At 40.3% G+C, this 22,061-nt stretch overlaps 1 protein-coding gene across 1 annotated transcript in view; it reads left to right on the top strand.

Moving 5' to 3' along the window:
• The window catches only part of CMYA5 (cardiomyopathy associated 5), an 84,410-nt gene that overhangs the window by 37,761 nt on the left and 24,588 nt on the right, over positions 1 to 22,061 (top strand). Inside the window, exons 5-9 of the mRNA XM_063127981.1 lie at positions 6,962 to 6,984; positions 10,232 to 10,350; positions 16,692 to 16,841; positions 18,780 to 18,926; positions 19,949 to 20,096. Of these exons, the coding sequence (XP_062984051.1) occupies positions 6,962 to 6,984; positions 10,232 to 10,350; positions 16,692 to 16,841; positions 18,780 to 18,926; positions 19,949 to 20,096 (587 nt within the window). The remainder of the gene's footprint in view (positions 1 to 6,961; positions 6,985 to 10,231; positions 10,351 to 16,691; positions 16,842 to 18,779; positions 18,927 to 19,948; positions 20,097 to 22,061) is intronic.

The raw sequence follows: 22,061 nt of genomic DNA on the forward strand, positions 1-22,061 counted from the left end.
TAATTGTTGAGTACAAATATCAAAAACTATTACATATGCCTTATCACACTACAACATCTTCATTCTTAACATAAAAGTGCACCCCCCACCTCGGGATCATTCTTGAGTCCAAAATCTAATCATTTCTTCTGCTGGTGGTTTCCCACTTCCCTTAGTAAACACGAACACTAGGAACTGTTTCCAAATTCCTTCGAACTCATTTATTTTAGTTACGCCTTTTCTCCACTTAATATTACATGTCAGTTTATCATTAATGGCTATGTCCCATACTACTTTATACCATTCCTCAATAGAATATTCCCCTTGGATCTTCCAGTTCCTAGCTATCATCAATCGTGCTGCAACCAACAAACTCGATATCAGCTCTATAGTTCCTTTTCCACACTTTATATCTTCAAATAGTGACAGCAATGCTATTTTTGGTGTTTGTTCTATTTTCATTCCCACTATTTCTTCAATTTCTGAGAACACCATCTTCCATAATCTTTGTACATATTTGCATTGCCACCACATATGTAAATACGTTCCTTTTTCCCCACATCCTCTCCAACAATTTGCTGAATGTTGATCACTTATCTTATTCAATCTAACCGGGGTTAGGTACCACCTCCATAAAATTTTAAAATAATTCTCCTTTATTCTTACTGATAAACTTCTCAACACTCTTTGTTTCCATAGTCCCTCCCAGCTCTGTCGCCCTATTTGTATCTTCAAATCTGATTCCCAAATCATTTTCTCTGTATTCTCTCTAAACTCCTTCTCTAACAATATTTTATATATTTCACTCATTAATCCTTTTGAAACTATACTACCTCCTTTTCCTTTCTCCTTACTTACTACTAATTCTTCAAACCTCGTCATCTTTCTGCACATTCTATTATCTTTAATCCACTTTTTATTCCATTGTTCTAATTGACCATATTCTAGCCAAGATAGCTTCTTCTCCTTTAACAAATTTTCCATATCTTCTCTTGTTTTAATATCTCTTACCCAATCCTTTAATTTTATTTTATTTTTCTCTTTTAATATTTTACATAATCTGCCCTTTAGATCCTCTGGGAAATTCTTTAACATTATTATCGGTGCTAAGGGAGAGTTGCTCGGAAGCAGCTTCCCTTTAAATTTACTCCAAATTTCCCATTGAGTCCTCAGGAGTGGATTATCTATACTTCCAACCCACTTTCTTCCTCCATCTTTAAAAAAAACATTCTCCAGATTCATCTCTACCTTACTTATGATTTTTTCTTCCATCCAATATAAATCTCCTACTCCCATAATTGCTTCTACAACATGTCTTAATCTATTTGCTGCGTAGTATAATTTTATGTTTGGGAGACCCATTCCCCCCTTTTTTTGGCTTAGGTACCAATTATTTTTATTCACTCTTGCTCTCTTTTCTCCATTACAATATTTATTAATAATATTTTGCCAACTTTTTATCTCGGTTTCTGATATTTTTATAGGTAGCATCCTAAATACAAAATTAATTTTAGCTAATATCTTCATTTTTATCAAAGCTATTCTCCCAAACCAAGATAAATTTAATCTTTTATATTTCTCCAATTTCTCTAGTACCTCCTTCTTTAACCTCGTTAAATTTTCCCTTTCTAAATTCTCTAGATTTTTTGTAATTTTAATTCCCAAATATTTAATCTCGTTCTTAACTTTCAATTCCATTCCCTTAAATTCCCAATCCTTTTCTTCCTTCTTAGTATAGTTAAACAACATCATCTCTGATTTAGACCAATTTATTTTTAACCCTGTAATTTCCTCAAATTCCCTCAACTGATATTTAATTCTTTCTAATTTTCTTAATGGATTCTTAATGGTCAATAAAGTATCATCCGCAAACATGTTTAGCTTTATTTCCCTTACCTCTCCAATTCCTTCTAATTCTTTATCCTCCCTTAGTGCCTTCGCCAAAACTTCCATAACCATTACAAAAAGGACCGGCGAGAGCGGACATCCTTGTCTTGTTCCTCTGGCTAGTCGTATCTTTTCAGTAAGTCCGTCATTTACCACCACTACCGCCGTATTTTGGGAATATAGCTGTTCTATTACATTTTTAAATTTATTTCCAAATCCCAATTTATCTATAATACTCTTTAGTGCCTGCCAGCTCACACAATCAAAAGCTTTAAAAATATCTAATGCCATAATACCTGCCTTAATATTTGCTTTTTTTTATTACATTTATTACATTTAAAACTCTACCCACTAAATTATGCATATGTCTTCCTACCACAAACCCACATTGATCTGCTCCTATATATTCTGCCAAAAATTTATTTAGTCGTTTGGCCATAATAGATGTAAAAATTTTAGCATCCTGATTTATTAAAGAAATAGGTCTATAAGAATCGGGATTAGTCAAATCTTTATCTGGTTTTGGGATCAGAATTATCACTGAATGTTCCCATGATTCAGGTATCTTCTCTCCTGATAATATCCTATTATAAAGTTCCATTAATTTTGGAACTAAACAATCTTTGAAGACCTTATAATATTCTGGACCCAAACCATCTGCTCCTGGTGATTTACCCACTTTTAACTTATCAATAACTTCTTCAACTTCTCTTTGAGTTATTACTGACTCCATTAACTCCTTATATTCTGATTTTATTTCCTTCTTTATAAACCTTCCAATATACTCCTCCACCTTTTCTTGTTGAATTTCTTTACCCTTGTACAATTCCTGATAAAATTCCTGAAAATTTTTTATTTTAGCTTTCATTGCATGACAATAATTCCCTCGGCTATCTTTCAACGTTTCTATCCCATTCCTCCCTTTTTCTTTTTGTGTGAGCTTGGCAAGCAGCCTCGAGTTCTTATCACTGTTTTCAAAATATTCCCTTTTCATATACATTAAATTCTTTTGAATCTCTTCTATATTTAAGTTTTCTAATTGTTTCTTCTTAGCTTGTATTTCCACTAATTTATATTTATCTTTACTTCGCCAATATCTTTCCTCCAAGTTTTTAATTTCTATCTCTAACTTTTCCTGTTCTGCACGTTGTTGTCTTTTTAAACTACATGTTTCTCTAATACAGATTCCTCTTGCTACAGCCTTCATGGTGTCCCAAATGACTGACCCAGCTGTTCCTCCTTTTTCGTTAATTTCCCATGACTCCGACAGTTCCTTCCGAATTTTATCTACTATTTTATTGTATTTCAATATCTTTGTGTTCAACTTCCATCTATATGCCTCTTTATAATCTTTCTTAACTGTAAATTCTAAACTTAACAAGGCATGATCAGTTACTTTTATTACCCCCATTTCCATTTTACAAATCCTCGTTGCAAAGTCTTTTGAAACAAATATATAATCTATCCTGGAGTATGTATGATGAACTGGGGAAAAGTATGAAAATCCAGGCCTATTCCCGTTAAGTAAGCGCCACGAATCTAAATAATCATTTTCTTTTACTAATTTATTCAATATAGTCATATTGTTCCTCTTTTCAGCATTAGTGGGATTTGACCTGTCCCTTTTATTATCCATAACCATATTAAAATCCCCAGCTAATATAGCATACCCCTCCTTAAATTCTTCTATTTCTTTAAACAGCTTTATAAAAAACTCTCTATGCCTCTCATTTGGGGCATAAACATTAATCAAAGTATAGACCTTTCCCTCAATTTTACCTTTTAACATAAGATATCTACCCTTATCATCCTTTTTTACCTCTTCTAATATAAACCCACTTTTTTTTGAAATCAAAGTGGCCACTCCATTTTTTTTTTATATCCCTAATGACTTTTCATAATAGGCTAACCACTTTAATTTTATCATATTCGAATTCTCGGAGCCTTGGTGTGTCTCTTGGATCATTATAATATCTGATCCCTCTTTATTAAGCATTTGTTCTATTCTCTTCCTTTTCACGACTGCCCCTAAACCTTTAACATTGAGTGTTGATACCTTTATCTTTTTATCCATAATCACCCTTTTGAAATCTCTTCCGATCCCTTGTGCTCAGCAATTCAAACTTGCTTACATAAAAACACAAACTCCATACATAAAACCCCCACCCTCCTACCCCAATCCCTCCTCCCCTACCTTCCCCCCCTCCCCACCCCCCCACTCTAATCCCCCCCATATCCCCGTGAGTCTAGTACTCCAGCCATCTACTTTAAAGGGGGAGGGGGGAGGCAGTGCTGTGCCTGGCCGGCAGGTTTCTATATTAGCATTTTTATTTGCAATTATCTCCAAACATAATTAACAATTCTCTTACTCTCCAGATGTCCCAGCCTCATTCCCTCCCCCACCCACTCCAGCCCCATCTGCTTCCCCATCCAGACCCAGCCTCTTCAGCAAATCTTTACCTTGATCCAATGAGGTTACTCTATGTTCCCTCCTCCCATATGTAAATCTTAAAAAAACCGGGTAACCCCATGCATAAGGAATTTTATTCTTCATTAATGTTTCCGTTATTGGTTTGAGACTACGTCTCCAATTTAATGTGCGTTGAGAAAGATCATTGTAAATTTGCACTGGTTTGCCTTTACACTGTATCTGAACCTTAGATCTCAATTCTTTCATAATTTGCTCTTTTTTGTAATAGTTACCAAATTTCACCAATATGTCTCTAGTCCCTTTGTAGTTTTGCCCCCCCACACGGTGGACTCGGTCCAGATCCGATCCATCTATTGGTATGTCAGGCATCAGCTCCTTGAACCAGTTCACGATAATTTCTCTAAGATCTTCTCCTTGCGTCTCCTTCAGCTGCTTTATTCGAAGCGAAGATCTACGAGATTGATCTTCCAAGGCAATCAAACGCAATTCCCATTCTTTAAATTGTATATTAATTGATTTTTCGAAAGCCTCTTGTTTCTTCTGGTCCAGATCCACTTTAGCCTCTATCTCTTTGATCTTATCCGAATTTTCCATCGCTTTATCCGCAATAGTACGCATTTGTTTTCTGAATTCACTCATATGCTGATCCATTTTTTAAAAAATAATAATGTTATTTTCTGCTATAATAGCCTTGATTTCCATTAAAGAGGGAGGGTTACTACCACTTTCTTTTCCCCCTTCAGCCATGTTTTCTTCTTTATTTGGTATTGTATCCAAAGAGACTGGGTCTATATCTTCCTCTTCCTGTTCAACTCCAGGGGCTGTACTTTCCAGGAAGGAGAGGTAAGCCAAATTATGATTTGAAGGTTTCTTTTTTTGTATATTAAGCTTTTCCCAACTTTTGATCTTTTTTTTAAAGTTGGGCATGGGTCCCTTCTGGGTAGGGCATAAATCTTAGAGTCCAACTCTCTTCCTTAGCAACTTATGCTGGCTTCTCTATTATATAGCACTCACAGCTCCTTCTTCACGAGGAGGGGGGAAATATCCAGTTCACAACAGCATTCACTAGAGGGGATCAGATTTAATCATTCACAGTCTCTCAGCATCCCACATCTCCCTCACCGAATGCCAATGCAGCTTTTTTCGCCCCTTCACCCCCCCTTCTCGCCACGCCAATAAATCCAATCAACCACTTCCACCTTAGAAAGCCAGCATTTCAATCGTTCCCATGTGAGATAAAGATGAGAGGTTATAACACAAATCAATGTCCAGCAAGCGTAAATTCCTTCTTTTTAAACTGCGTCAGAGTCAGCGTTTACTTTACTTTCACTTTTGATAGAGTTGCCGTTTAGACAGACATTGCATTAATCATAGTTCATCTCACCTCCCTTCTTAAAATCTCTCCACTTTCCCGGCTCCTGTTGGTTTTATAATCATTTTCTGTCAGTTGCTCAAAGATTTATGCCCATTAGAAGAGAGATAATTGCCTTTTCCGGCAAGCGCCGTTCAGAGCCTCAGAAGAAACCCGCCATCGCTCAGGCTGCCAAGCTCTTGTGCCCATTTCTAAGAAAATACGATTCACATGCAGTGGCGTAGTGGTAAATGTTGAGGAACGGGCACTCATCCGGACAGTCCCCACAGCCACGCCCTCACGGAGAGCTCAAACTTTCAGGCAGCTGTGTTGATCCACGTCAACAAACCATTTCTAAGCAGTTTTCATCTCCACGAGGAGCAGATCATTTGCAAAGCGAATGGGTCTTAATTGCTTGTTCTGAACCACCCAACCCAGAATTCTTTGCATCACGACAGGAAACAATATAGTGTTGCTGGGAAAATTCAGGAGGGTGTGGCGGATGCTGCTACTAAAACAGTGCTGGTGCTGTATCCCTGTGAGCCCTCGTTCCGCTGCATCACTATTTATTTATTGCATTTATATCCCGCCTTTTTTCCTCCAAGGAACCTAAGGCGGTGTACATAATCCTCCACCTCTCCATTTTATCATCACAACAGCAGCCCTGTGAGCTGGGTTGGGCTGAGAGTCTGTGACTGGCCCAAAGTCACCCAGTGGGTTTCTTTGGCCGAGTGGGGACTAGAACCCTGATCTCCTGGCTCCCAGTCCAACACTTTAGCCACTACACCACACTGGCTCACTGTTCCCATGAATAGGTTTGTGTGATGGACTGTAAAGGGAGATCGCTGCTGCCATTCATCAAGAACATCACTGCCACCTTGTTCATAACAAGAGAAAGGGCCCAGCCCTCTGGACTGGTTAAGAAGCACTTTTCTCAAATGAGGCTGCTGCTAAGGACACTGGTAATTAATTTGGAAAGTGGCTGGGGCATGCTGGGAATTGTAGGCCTTTTTTCCTGTCCAAACATGCGTAGGATTGCAACTTTAAAAGTAAAGTGAAATGCAAAAGCTTTGAGAGATGTGTGGTTGGGATCATTACTTATATAAAGCTGCTGAAGCTTGCAAAGGCTCAACTGCTGCTGGTAGTGTGTGAATTGATGGCTGAATTGCAGATATTCTATTTTTCATATACTGGTACAATATTTGATCCCGAGGGAATATGTCAGTGAATGGAATCTTATATAGATTTTGGTGTCGGGTATATTTTGTAACGCCTGCATTAATCCGTTCCTTCTCCACCTTTCCCTCCCGTAGTCATCGGAAGAAATAAACAAAAGGTATATGAAATGTGGCTTTGGTGCATTGTAGTGAGTATTAGGATTGGCATGTTTGAATGCTTTTAACACTTTCAAGCTCCATCAGAGGCATGCTGCCTTTTATAAATACCTTGCTTTAGAAATGCTGAGATATTAAGGAGGAAAATGTGTGCTTGGTAATGCAGCTGCAAGTGGTTGAGATATTTTGCATGCACCTTGTCATTCATAATTTAAAGTCTAATAAATATGGCATTATTAAATTCCATCCCTCTTGCAATAACATCCGTAAAAATGTTTTTAAGCAAGTGTTTACCGTGGTTGTGTAAAACCATTTTAAAATTCCAATTGCATTCTGTAAAATACCAATATTTGTGAGTGTTCATGTTTTGCTGATTTAATTTCCATATTAGATGAAATATTAATGAAAATGATCCTGAATGACAGTTTGGTATGCAGAGCTAAGTGAAGGTTGCAACCCTAATTTTGCCTCTTCCACCAGTATGTGTACACATGCTTTGTGTGTAATCTTTCTGGTGGAAGAGACAAAAATAACAAGACTAGGATTGTATTTTAACACTTAATTTTAACTTAAATTTAAATTTTACTGTTCTAACTCTGTATTTTAATCTTATATCAATTTTTGCTGCGTGGTTTTATCCTGGTTGTGCTTTTTATACTGTATTTTGTATTTGTGTTTTTAGACTGTTGGTTGTTTTATTATGGTTTTAATTTTTGTGAACCGCCCAGAGAGCTTCGGCTATTGAGCGGTATAAAAATGTAATAAATAAATAAATAAATAAATGTTTTTTAATTTGTAGCACCTTTATCTCACCCTTTAGCCAAAAACACTCCCATCGTGGCTTATAAAAAATAAGACAGTCTCGGCAATAGACTTATAATCTAAACGAAAAAGGAAAAAAGATTGAGAGGGAGGATTGGAAAAAGCAAATGAAGGCACTAAATTCTTAGTTGCAAGGTTCAGCAAGTCATGGAGTTGGATCTAAACACAGTGGAAGGGCTGCTTCCTCTTCCTCTGCTGCTTCCACTTCCTCTGAAGTCATCAGCCGTGGACTTGGTAGCTGATGTACTCCTCCCAATGATAAAAAATAACATTAATCTCCAAACCATTTTATTTGGCTTGAGAGAAAAAGCTAGAGATAGACAATATTTTTTCCCCAGAGAGTTGAAAGGTGGTTTTTTTCTTGACAAATACGTCTTGCATGTTTTTGAGGCACTACAAAAAAACCCAAGACCAGATATAATAATGGGATGGAGAGGGGAGAGTCTGTGCACATCATGCGCAGTGATGTCCAACCTATCAAACCCTCTTCAAATCCCTCTTCATACATTTTCCATACAGAAGGGGGGGGGAATGGGACCATATTGGTGGCCTCTCTCTCAACACTGTTAGCATGTCCCTTCGACATATGTGCATTCAGTGCAATGTCTGCAAAGGAGTGGCTACTACCTACGAGCATCTGAACACCTGCAGGTGCTCTATGCAGTTGTATTCCAGATCACCACTTTGCAGGCATTACGCTGAAAGGCAAATATCAAGGAAGGGCCAGTGGCAATATGACAAGCCCAAAGTGTGTTTTCACTCCCCCTTCTTTCTATGTATGGAGAACATGGGAAGAATGCTCAACTCTCAATAAGCTGTCATCTAGCCATCTCCACCTATATACATCCTACCCTCTGAGAACATTGAGCATCGCTCCGGTAGAGCCACCCGTGTCAGTTATGCTGCAAATCCCATTTCAGGACACCTTGGGGCTCCAGTGAGGTCTAAGATATCTTCTCTGATTATATGTGTAACTAGCAGTGCTGGCCATGACTCAGTGTAGAGCATGTGCTTGGCATGCAGAAGGTCACAGGTGGTGATATGGTGGTAGGGAGCCCTCCTGATTGTGCGTGTGGGGAGCTCACAATTTGCCACTCCTCCCACTCTGCTGCTTGAGTTGAAAGATTCACCGTGCCTCATGGAAGAGCCGGTCCTGTTGATCCCCTTACAGCTTATAGCATCCTGGAAGAATGCATGGCTTATTGGAACCCTGTGACTCTTTTTAGGGAGTGAGGATATGCTGCAACATTTTGTTGGACGTCCCACTTTAAAAAAAGAAGCAAATTCATTGTCCATGACTGTCCTAGTCGAACAATCATTCATTTGCTTATATATAAATATATTCAAAGAGATGATGCACCATTATTTTGCATAAACAACTTTTCATGTCTTTTGATATTTGTTCTGTCTCAGAGTTAAAAATATATTCTTGTCTCCCTCTGTAACGAGCTCAACAAATAAGAGCTAATTACTTCTAATCCATTTTGTTTTCATTTGTCCTTTTTTTGGGTTGTTAGCTCCTCACCACCAGCTGTTTTACATTATATCTTTGGAATCAGTCAGCTTCCTGGATGCTACAGTTAATTTTCTATTGCATTTAAAAATACTTCAAAGGATGTTGTTCATCTATTGGACTCCTGTATTTCTCAAGGAGCTTGCTTTGAACTTAAGCCCCAAATATCCCTGTGCTTCAGAACTGGGCAGGTATAGCTGATATACCTACAATTCCAAGTACAATTTTTTAGCTATCCTTTGAAGAGATTGAGATGGCTCAGATGTGTCAAACCATGATTTGTCATGATGTCCTCTCAACCAACACCATCCAACAAGTCATGGTTTGCAAGTGGCCACTAAATCAAGTTCTGGAATCTGTTTGAAGCAAGTTTGCAAACGATAGTTAGAACAAGCTATAGTTTGGCATTCTCGGTAAATAATAAAGTATTGTTTGAGACATTCCTCCACGCTTACTAGTCATGGTTTAGAAAGAGGGAAGCAAACAATGGTTTCTCTGTATGTTTGGAACACAAACAATGTTTCAGAGTCTAAACTAGTCGGTGCAAACTGGTTTGATGTTGCATCTGAACCAAATAATTAAGTCAGTCAGTTGACCCTGAAGAAGATTCTTATAACCTAAATTTCATTGGCTGTATAGTTCTCAGTGCACCTTCAAGGTCCCTTCTCTCCTTAGTTCCTGGACTAGTGCCTTCTCTTCTTTCCTTCTCTGCCACATGCTCCCCATTCTTGCTGTCCCAGGCAGGCAGTAATAACAGGTATTCTATTTGCTGATGAACTATCATATATAGCTAACTTGGCCGTGTTTGGATTGGTGACTCCTAAATTGTGCATGTCTGATTTAGGGAACTTCAGGTCACAGGTGATATGATTAGAATGCCTTTAAATTGGGTGCATATCTTTTCCTACACATAGGTTACTTTCTTCAGTGGAGAATATTCTAACTTTGGAAAAGATGCCTGCTGCATTCTCACAGTTTGAACATTATGCAGGTGGTTCAGCAAATGGTGAACAGACCTTAAAACACATGCCTGGTAAGGATCTATGCAAGTTATTTGGTGCAAGGCTTGAAAATGTATGAAAACCCTTAAAAAAAGGAATGTGCTTGGGGAAGGAAATGTGGTGTTGCGAGAGTTGTGCACATAATTAGCAATCAGCTGAGTTTGAAGTGAAGCCTGATTGTGCCTAAGTGTCTGGATTATGGTGGGGGGAAATGGGAGAAGAAGCAACTAACACTCTTGTTCATATTGAAAAGACAAGTCACCTGCAGGTCTGGATTACTCATTATGTTAAGCAATCTACGGAGAGGATTTTCATGCATTATGAGGAAGGGCTGGATGAACAAACCCCAGTGAGCCCTCTTTTGTGTTTCTAGGATCGTGAGCAAAAGGAGAACTTCAGCATGTTCCCTGGGAGCAATTGCTGGACTAGGAATTTGCTGTGGAAATACAAACAGGAACCAGACTGGTTCACACGATCAGCAGGCAACGAACAAGCTACAGTGGCTTGTTGACCACCCTGAGTGTGTCGTTTGCATGCTGGAGGGATTTGCGTGATTACCCTCGGCAGCACAGCTTGTTGTGTCATGCGAATTCAGCCAGGGTAGCTGGTTACCAGGGGTAACAAGCCACCAAGAACCCTTCATGGCAGATCTGGCAATATTTTCATATTTGCATCACATGACTCCTGCTGCCCAATTAGGAAACTCTATAATCAAATGCCTCCAAGAGAATTCTGGAATTAAAAATGGGATTCCAATGGCTAATGCAACACAGCTTGGCCTCCTGACCCATGAATAATAAAGGTGTCTCATCCCTGAGGTTTGCTAGAAGAGTAACAGTAATGCCTGGCCATCGGTGACTGGTTATTGGCCCCCCATTACTGATGAGAGAGGAATCCAGATAAAGAGGTTCCTATGTCAAATTTGTAGCTACGTCTTCCTCTTCGCACTGTCAAAAAGGATACTATAAAACAATTAGCTTCATAACAAAGCCAGGTAGGCCATCAGATAAAGTAACCAGAACGCTCACTGCAAATTGTAAAATACTTCAGATGTGTAATAGGAAAACAAGCGCACAAGACAGTGTGTAATCAAGGGGGGAAATGTCTCACAAACATGTTCATAACATGTCACGGAAGGCTAAAATGTTTGTATAAGTACTTTTTTACAGTCGTTTATCTTGATAAGAACTTTGAAATTCAATAACCTTATTTAGACATCTGAAGATTTAGGGTAGAAGTGCATCCTTAGAATGTATGATAATAAATATAAATAAAGTAGTAAAATTAGCCTGAATGTATTTTACAGGATCCAAAAAGTATATAAAGGAGAGCCTGAACACACCACAGTGGGAGCTATCCACTTGGATCAGCTTTCTCTGTTGCCTGTAGGATCAGCCTGGTATTGATTATCATTGAGAATTGAGAATTGTACTCTGCTTAGAAGCCATATTTAGAATGATGTTAAATGTTTCATGTGTTTGAATTTATGCATGCCCAAGCTTTGTATTTAGTAGTATTATGCTGATAGTAAAAAGACAATGGCCCCATTCAGAAGACACCTTAAACCATGGCTTTAACTGTGGTGGTTAAGCCAGAAAGCCTTATAAACCGTGGTTAAAGCCATGGTTTAAGGTGTCTTCTGAACAGGGCCAATGACAACACGCTAAACCATGCTGCTTAACCACAAAATGGTTAATGGAATTCCGTTAACCATTTTGTGGTTAAGTAGCGTGGTTTAGCGTGTTGTCTGAACGGGGCCAATAAGACAAATCTCATCTGAGTGTGTTTCCTGGAAATAAGAATTCTGAATCACCCATATCTAAAGTGAAGTATTAAGCTTGTTCTATGATGGTATCTGGTTTTGTGAGGCGAGAGAGAGAGAGAACGGGTAATCAGAGGTTGCAAACATACTAACAATTTCTTTTGGGAGAACTTCCGAACCTGGGCAAAATGCCACAGAATGGACTGTTGCAAGGTTTGGGGTGGCTTGTTACCCATGGCAACAAGCCACCCTGCCTGGGTTCACATGACACAACAAGACGTGCTGCTGAGGGTAACTATGCAAATAGCCCCTGCACACAAAACAAGACACTGTGGCTTGTTAACTTCCTGCTGATTGTGCGAACTCAGTCAACATGAGTCACTCATATGTCCATATTTGGTGCTTCTTTGTCAGGCCTAGAATCAACATGGGGCACCCTTGTGCAGTGGCTGGACTGTCATCTACCTCCCTTCCCCCTTTTAAACAAATACTGACACTCTGATCACTGCCAAGCAGCTGGGTTTGTGCCCCCAATGTAGTGTCATTCTGGAGCATTGTGGGTAATTAAATGGCAGCTCCCCACTGCCTGGTGGTGATCAGAGTTCTGCTGACTGGTGCTGCTGGTTCCACCAGATAAGTCTGCAAGAGCTTAGGACGTCCATCACTGGGAAATCCACTTCTTTTTTGACTCGACACAGATTTGTGTCGTGTATAATTCAATATACGCTTGCGAACTGAAGTGCGGGCTTTCCCCTGAATTCTGCAAACTTTTTTGCTGCATTTCTTTTGGGGGGGGCAGGTCCTGCAATTTGTGCAAATTACAGTCGAATTTGGCTTTAATTTGTGCAAAGTACTCATAAATTTGCACAAATGACAAAATCTGCTAGGGGAAGGAAATGCGCAAAATGCATGGAAAATCCAATTAGTCTTTCTACGTCCAAACAAAATAAAATAAAATATGGATCTCTTGCTTGTAGCCCAGTCTCAAGAGTTTTTGTATGTCTAGATGCTGAGCATTTTGGAAGTCCCTTTTGTAGATTTTCTTAACTTTAATTCACAGAGCAATCCCTAATTTGTAACTCAACATTGTTGCTCCATCTATTAGTCCTGCAATATAAAATAATTATGACAAATATCAAGGATGCAAAAATGATTCCCCATCCCATTGAAATTCTACTGTACATAAATAACAGTTCGATTTAACTTATACAAGGTGATAAGAGCCCATAATCACACATCAATCCTCTAACATTCAGCTTTCAGCAGAACAAACTGACTGTTGTTGTTTTTTAGTTGTTTCTTCTCTTAGCCCTCCCTCTGAGTGAGGACTCCGCCCAAGGGACTAAAGCATTTACTCTACAGGGGTTATATATACATTCACGGATTTTGCTCTGTCATTGCCTCTGGTCAAATAGACCTTTTAGGTTTTTGAAGTTCTACAAAACCAGTTAACCCCAAGTGGCAGTTGAATGTCATAATGTGACAGCAGGAGATTGGATCTCCATTTTTAAAAAAGTTTTATCGCAGCTGATGGAGGGGGGATGTGATTGGTAACCATGACAGCATTGGGCGAGTGTTATTGTGTTGTTGTTTTACTTTACTCTTCCTCTGCTTTTTTCCCCAATTAAAAATGCCAATCCCCAACTATTACTCCATAGGGCAAATACAGTTGGGGGGGGGGAGGTACTTTAATAGGAAAAATGGCATTGAGGAGAGGATTAATACCCCACCTTTACGTTGTGGTACTGATGGGTTCACTCCTTTCCTGTGGCTCCTATTAAATGCTAAAAAAAGAAAAAGGGGGAAAAGTGGTACGTCCAATCAGGAATGTCCGGCTGTCACTTCTAGTTGTGCTCACTGCTCTTTGGGAGCTGACGGGCTTTTATAGTCTCTGAAATAATTACTGTGTTTCCAGCCTGAGTAAATAAAGAAATAATCTAGTTTTGTTCAGAGATGGAAAGGAAGAATGTTTTTGAATGACAGGCAGCTCTTTTCCTTAATCACATGGAATCTGCTAGTGTCAGCATTTGTTTTGTTTGTGCCATAGGATTTCATGATTGCATCAGAAAATAATGGAAAAAGCAGAAAAATATTTTCTGTGTGGCCCTTAAAACTCAAGTCAATTCTGCCAAGAAAAAGGCAAAAAGGGAGGGTTTTTTTCTTTGTTCTAGCAGGTCATTTAACATTGAGATATGTGTGTTTTTGCTCCACAGTTTGAAGACGTCCTGCTTCTCATTAGTTTAATTTGGATCAATAGTCCCCGTTGTTTGCACGCTTAGCTGAGATGTGTGCAAATCTTATTGACCCTGTCCAGGGCTGGCCCTACCACTCGGTAGACTGAGGCAGTTGCTTCAGGCAGCAGATGCTGGGAGGTAGCAGGAAAGTGTCGGAGGAGAGAACTGTGGGCCATGTTGCCTGCCTAGCAATCTCTAAGCTGCCCTGCTGCCCTCAGATGTAGTGGAGGAAGCTGTCCTATCCCCAGGATTGAAGTAAAATTTGTCTGTTGCTACAGCTGGCTTTTGTACATGGAATAGGAGGGGCGCCATCTTGTTCTTTGCCTCAGGCAGCAGAATGTCTCAGGCCAGCCCTGACTCTGTCCCCATAAAAATTCAGAATGGATCACATATGTAAGGCCTCAAAACTCCACAGCAGTGGGGAGGGAGGGTATTCTAGTCTAGGAATTTTATCTCTCTGCTGGGCAAGGAGCGGTATAAACCATTGCTACACATTGAACTTGCATTTTTCAATTTGCACATTGCCTTTGAAATTTGAACAACATTTCTCTACCAGAGAATTCTCCATACCCTCACTTAAGGGTATTTAAATCCTTATCTAGCAGCTATGTCTATTTTTCATTTTTACTCTAGGGTAGGCTCAGGGCCTCCAATCCAAACTTGACTCCCAGCATGGGGGGTATGGGTGCTTTAACTCTTCTTCCCCATTCTACCTAGGCAGAATCTACACTACTGCTTTAAAATGGTTTATAATGCTGTTGACAAATGTTGGGGCCCAGGATAGTTTTCAAACTGTTTTCAAAGTGTTTAATCCTGCTTGGTGTAGATCTGGCCCTACTCTGGAGCAAAAATGAAAAGAAAGAAAAAAGATGTAACTGCAAGATCCGAATTTAAAGTAATGGCTGTTCTGGCCCTAAACTAGAATTACTGGGATGCTTTGGGGAAAACCATGACAATTAGACTGGTATAAAACTGATATGTGTTTGCAGTGTAGATGATGACGATGAATTCAGTTTATATCCCGCCTATATACAAAATACCTAGGCAGCATAAAATTGTTAAAAACAAATTTTAAAAAAGTTAAAACAGTTGGTAAAACACTACAGCATAAAAACAATTCTAAAAAGGGAAGTCCTGCCAGAATAATAGAGTCTTTAATGCCTGATTAAAGACATTCAAAGAAGTCAGCAGACGCATTTCCTCCAGCAGGTCATTTCATGGCTGAGGAAAAGGTCCTCTGGCATCTGATTGCCCATCTCACCTTAGGCAGTTGCAGCAGATGACATCCTGAGGACTAAACAACATTTCGAAATGCATGTGCTTTTGTTTTGAAGAAAAAACAACTGATTCGGAATGTACATGTGATCAGTGTCAGGGCCTCAGACCAGTTTCCAACTGAAAATCTCCTCGCTCGCCATTTTGCTCTTTGCCCCCGAAGCTGCTGTTTACTGTAACTAATGTAATATGTACTTGGGCCCTTAGTAAACGTGTTTATGATTGGGCTGTTTGATTCTAAAGCCACTTTCCGAGAGAAGGCTTTTGTAGATTGCAAGCTGAATATGAGCCAACAGTGCGATATGGCTGCAAGAAAGGCAAATGCTATTTTGGGCTGCATTAATAGAAGTATAGCTTCCAAATCACGCGAGGTACTGGTTCCTCTCTATTCGGCCCTGGTTAGGCCTCATCTAGAGTATTGCGTCCAGTTCTGGGCTCCACAATTCAAGAAGGACGCAGACAAGCTGGAGCGTGTTCAGAAGAGGGCAACCAGGATGATCAGGGGTCTGGAAACAAAGCCCTATGAAGAGAGACTGAAAGAACTGGGCATGTTTAGCCGGGAGAAGAGAAGATTGAGGGGAGACATGATAGCACTCTTCAAATACTTAAAAGGTTGTCACTCAGAGGAGGGCCAGGATCTCTTCTCGATCCTCCCAGAGTGCAGGACACGGAATAACGGGCTCAAGTTAACCAGATTCCAGCTGGACATCAGGAAAAACTTCCTGACTGTTAGAGTAGTACGACAATGGAATCAGTTGCCTGGTGAGGTCGTGGCCTCTCCCACACTAGAGGCCTTCAATAGGCAGCTGGACAACCACCTGTCAGGGATGCTGTAGGGTGGATTCCTGCTTTGAGCAGGGGGTTGGACTCGATGGCCTTGTAGGCCCCTTCCAACTCTGCTATTGTATGATTCTATGATTCTATGAAATCCTACGAGGGCAGGGACCATCCATGTGCGGTTCATTACTAGCGCAAATAAGTTAACAGGATTTAGTCGCTTTAATGATCAACTACCACATTATTTGGTTGCCTGCTGGTGCGTGCTGGGATCAACAGGGTCGTGTGTGAATAACTGATGGTGTGTGTGTGTGTTTTCTTCCAGTGCCTCACACTCCCAAATTACATCCCCAGGATCCAAGCTCAGCTACCAGCACATCGATTGCAGTGTATTGGACTGTGAATGAAGATGATGTCATTGATTTCTTCCAGGTTTATTGCATGGAGGAGTATCCGGGAAGCAAAGAACAAAGCGGTGTGTGAGTGAGGCTGCCTAGCAGCCAGAGGCGGGGTTGGGTTGGGGGAGGGAGAATGAAGGCTGTATTGATTGCTTGAATGAATGAATGAAAAGCACATGAAATAAAAGGCATTTTGAGAACTTTATGACAGCCTTTCCCAACTTGGTCCCCTTCCGATGTGTTGTCATCATTTTGATAATAAAGCATCCCTTTAAGAAATATAATGAGGACAGCCGTGACTGAAGTCATATTCTCAAGATGCCAGTTTCCTTTTGCATATAGGCATCTGGAGAAACTTATCGGAAAGAAATCATTTTACCAGTATAATAAAATATGAACTCCCTGTTCTAGCTGCCAATTAACTCTCTCTTTTTGTTTTGTTTTATTCCCCCCACCCATTTTGAGTATTTACAACCATGTTTTTTGGCATGTGGGGGAAAAATTAGACTTGTGATTGGAGGGCTGAATGTCTAATTCCTGGTCATCTATTGAGTGTCACTGGAGTGACCATATGGAAAGTTGGACGGGGCTCCTGTATCTTTAACAGTTGCATAGGAAAGGGAATTTCAGCAGGTGTCGTTTGTATGCATGCAGAACCTGATGAAATTGCCTCTTCATCACTACAGTTAAAGCTGCAGGAGCCCTGCCCTCTTTTGTATCTGGTCAAGGCGGCAGGTCTCCTGCAGCTTTAACTGTAGTGATGAAGAGGCAATTTCACCAGGTTCTGCATGCATACAAATGACACCTGCAGAAATTCCCTTTCCTATGCAACTGTTAAAGATACAGGAGCCCTGTTCTCGTTTCAATATGGTCACCCTAGAACACGGCTCGCATGCAATCTATGCAAATGCTTAGGGTGACCATATGCCCGGATTAATGGCAAATCCGGGAGGGGGAGGGGAAATCTGGATTTTTTAAAAGAGCAGCTCTAATGGGAATTAACAAAAATGCTTATAACTCCGTCATTTTTTAAGATAAAGACATGAAACTTGGCACAATGGTAGCTCTTAGGAAGGGCTTTAGTCATACCAAATTTGAAACAGATCCGTTCATCCATTATTTTTTAGGATTTTTTAAATAATTGAGGTTTTAAAATTATTATTATTTAAATCGTCATTTTTAAAGATAAAGAGATGAAACTTTGCACCATGAAAGGATTTAGGGAGAGCGTTAGCCACACCAAATTTGAAACAGATCCATTCATCCATTAATTTTTTAGGAATTTTTTTAAAAACGAGGTTTTAAAATTATTATTTTTTAAATTGTCATTTTTAAAATTAAAGAGATGAAACTTTGTACCATGATAGGATTTAGGTAGAGCTTTAGCCACACCAAATTTGAAACAGATCCGTTCATCCATTGATTTTTTAGGATTTTTTTAAAAAATAAGGTTTTAAAATTATTATTTTTTAAACTGTCATTTTTAAAGATAAAGAGCTGAAAGTTGGCACCATGATAGCTTTTAGGTAGAGCTTTAGCCATACCAAATTTGAAACAGATCTGGGGCCAGTAGCAAACCCTTTTAACAACAACAGGAGCTTGCAATGAGTGAAGGTACAGTCAGAAAATATATTTGAGGGAAGGGGAGAATGTAACACAGAGAGTATAGCAAAAGCTTCAAAGTACAGCAAAAGCTACAAAAGTAGGAGTGAGTGAAGTTAATTTCAGATACATTGAATCTCTCAATTGTTCTTTATTTCAGTGATTTTAACATTAAGATGTTATGTAGAACAGATTTGTCTTAAATGTGTGCTATAAAATCAGACATGTGACCAAGGCTATGTTCGGGTGGGCACGCCCCCTTGGTACTGCACACACCCCCTTGGGGGCAACCATGTTGTCCTCCTTTTTGGTTTCCAAAACATGGTCACCCTACAAATGCTTCTATTAGAGCATTTCTTATGATTTCTTGCATGTGTGTGTATTTGTGTGTGTGTGTGTTTTACTTGCTCTAGGCTTGGTAGAAGAATATCGTGTCACTGTGAAGGAGAGCAACTGCATTTTGGAAGATCTGGAACCTGGTCACTCTTACAGTGTATGGGTTATGGCTGTGAATCACACCGGATGTAGCTTTCCCAGTGACAAATCCACATTTAGAACTGGTAAGTACCTTGGGCTGAGGGAGGCCATTTTTCGAAGTATTTGTGATGTTTCTGCATGGATTCAGAGGCCTCTAGTAGGGTGTGATCTGTATTTGCACCTGTCTGAGAGCTCCATCAGACCGGGGAGTGGGGATCACGTTTCTCCGCCCCAGCTTTCATTGCTTGATACTTCCTCTTTCAAAAGAGGAAGTAAACAACATGCCTGTGGCCCATTCAGTGAGCTGTTCTGATTGCTCTGCTTCTCCTGCACGCAGCAGGAGATAGCAGCAACTTCCGGTTTTAAAAATATATTGGACTTTCTGGGTGGTTTTTTTGTGGCATGAGCAAGGCCAGAGGGGGCGAGAGGTGCGTGGGAGGCAGATGACATTGTGAGAGGGACCTGTGAAAATCTGTGACTGCCCAGCAATGAGCATGCGATAAAACGCTAGTCTGATGGAGTTCATAGTCTGCCCTTAGGGATGGTTCAAAGGACTGTATTACTTTATGGGACTGATATTGGCCTGATCCACACATGCCTATACATCACTTGATTACTCAACACTCAATGATCAGTAACTGAATGTGTGAATTGACATCATTGACATATTTTGCTTTTGCAGTAATTGTCTGGGGTGTCTGACTCATTCACACATGCATTGAAAACAAATCTGTTTGCTCTGGTTTCCCCCCAGCAAAGACCTATCGTTGTACCACGTGTGTGTGTGTGTGTGTGTGTGTGTGTGTGTGTATGCTTTTATTTGCTTGTTTTTATTCTTTTGTAAACTGCTTCAGTATTTGTTTCAAATGAGAGGCGGTATATCAGCATTGTTAATTACTAAATAAATACAGTACCACCACTTGAGGGATGAAAACAAATGAAGAAAAACATGTATTTTTAAATAAATAAATAAATAAATCTTAAGCTAGTCTCTTGTGGTTACATTGGCATTAGCAAAGCTGATGTTTCCGTCATTTCAGCATCTATGCACTGTAACCATCACAGCCTTCTCTGCAGTACAGCTAATGTGGTACTGTATTCACAGCTCCCCCAACTCCTGTAATAAAGGCAGAAGAATGTACTGTGTGTTCGGATACTGCCACCATTCGATGGAGCACTGGCCACCCAGAAGCGACAGATTCCTTCACGCTCGAGTATTGCAGACAGTACTCTCCTGAAGGGGAAGGTCTCAGGTAAATCCCTCAACACCCCCCACCGACCCACCATCCCACCCTCTTCAGGCTTTAGAACACAAATGATCTGGAATGGAACCTGAAGCCCTTTTTCCTGAGTTAGGATTATTTTGAGGAAAGATTATTCTGTTTGTCCTGATCTTCCTAAGGAAGAAATCTGCTTTGGCATGGTGATTAACATTTTGTGCCAGATGCTAATCTCCGAGATTCTAGTTGGAAACTCAGAAATACCTTTAATTTGCGCTAGTAAAGAACAAAGCTAAGGGAGGCTAAGCCTCAAAGCCATATTTGGGTCCCATCCGAGCTGTCCGGAGCTGGATTAAATGCCTGGGGCTTTAGGCTGAGCGTTGTGCATCCTCTAAACTCTGCTTTCTCTTCTGCTGTGCTCGTATACAAAGATGGGGTGGCTAGCAGGAATACAACAACCTCTGTTACTCATGTCCACGTTGTGCTGTGGCTCGAGTGTTGGATGAGGACCAGCGATACCCAGTGGAGGCTGGGGGCTCCGATGTCAGTCAGGTGGTGAATCCACTCCGGGTTTTGGTCAGAACCAGTCAGGACTCTCAAGGAGCTATCCAAGGTGCGATTTTAGATACTTACATCACTCTTTTTCAGCCTAATGTAACTGTCCTGAGTTCGGATCGGCTGCATTTTGAGTCCAGGAGCTGGAGAGAAGAAGGGTGATGCTCCTTCTTGTGGTTGAACAAGAGGAGGAGAAGGGAGCGGAGAGGGGTGCAGCCCAAGGCTTATTCACATATAATGCCAAACCAGGGGTAGCCGAACTGGTGCTTTCCGGGTGTTTTGGATGACAACTCCCAGCAGCCCCAGCCAACATGATCAATGGTCAGGGGTTATGGGATTTGTAGTCCAAAACATCTGGAGATCACTAGTTTGCGTAGTTTAGGGTACAATCCTAGGCATGTTTAGACAGGAAAAAGCCCCAGAACTCCCAGCATTTCCCAGCCAGCATGGCTGCCTGGGGAATGCTGGAACTTGTGGGACTTTTTCCCCACAAGTTTTCCCCTAGCGTTTTCCCCTAGACCGTCTCCACCACTCCTCCCACTCTGCTTTGTATGGCTGTAAGTGTTACATCCAACTAAACCCAATAAGTGTTGGCATATAGGTGGGAATTAGTCATAGAAGGATAATGTTCATATTTATTTATTGCACTTATAAATCACCCAAGTTTTCTGGGTGGTATGTGGTGTAGTGGCTAAGGTGTTGGACTGGGAGTCAGGAGATCCAGATTCTAGTCCCCACTTGGCCATGGAAACCCACTGGGTGACTTTGGGCCAGTCACATTCTGTCAGCCCAACCTACCTCACAGGGTTGTTGTTGTGAGGATAATATAGAGAGGAGGAGGATTATGTATGCCGCCTTCAGTTCCTTGGAGGAAAAAAGGCAGGATATAAATGTAATAAATAAATAAATACATTAAAAACATAAACTGCAAACAATGAAACAAAGAATAAAACAGCGCATAATTAAAACCAAGATAAAACCAGAGTCAATCTTAGATTGCTGGGATAATGTAGAGGATGTGATGAAAGACGGAGCTTTTTACCCTGAATTTATGAACGAAGGGACTGGTGAGGTTTTCCCCTTGTGTGTTGAAGTTAGGTCACAAGCTCTTTGTTCTTCTGGTCACATCTGTTGTGTTTCTTATAGTTTTGTGTAACCACAGAGATCTGTCTGCATGAAACAGCTGACAACAGCAAAATGTCAGGCTCTAAAATGATTGCTGAAGTAACACTTTTGTCTCTGCTTATGATCAGAATTAAAAAGGAAGTGGCACTTAAACCTGAGTGGAATGTTAGAATGATTAGTGCTGCTACTTTGTGTTTTGACACATAACATTGCAAATCAATCTTGCTGAGAATTTGCAAATCAACCTTGCTCTGAGAATTTGTTACCTGGACAAAGGACCAGGTGAAATTTGAAAGCTGGCGCTCTCTTACATTGACA

Source organism: Elgaria multicarinata, chromosome 6 (genome assembly GCF_023053635.1).
Source record: "Elgaria multicarinata webbii isolate HBS135686 ecotype San Diego chromosome 6, rElgMul1.1.pri, whole genome shotgun sequence".
NCBI classification, from domain to species: domain Eukaryota; kingdom Metazoa; phylum Chordata; class Lepidosauria; order Squamata; family Anguidae; genus Elgaria; species Elgaria multicarinata.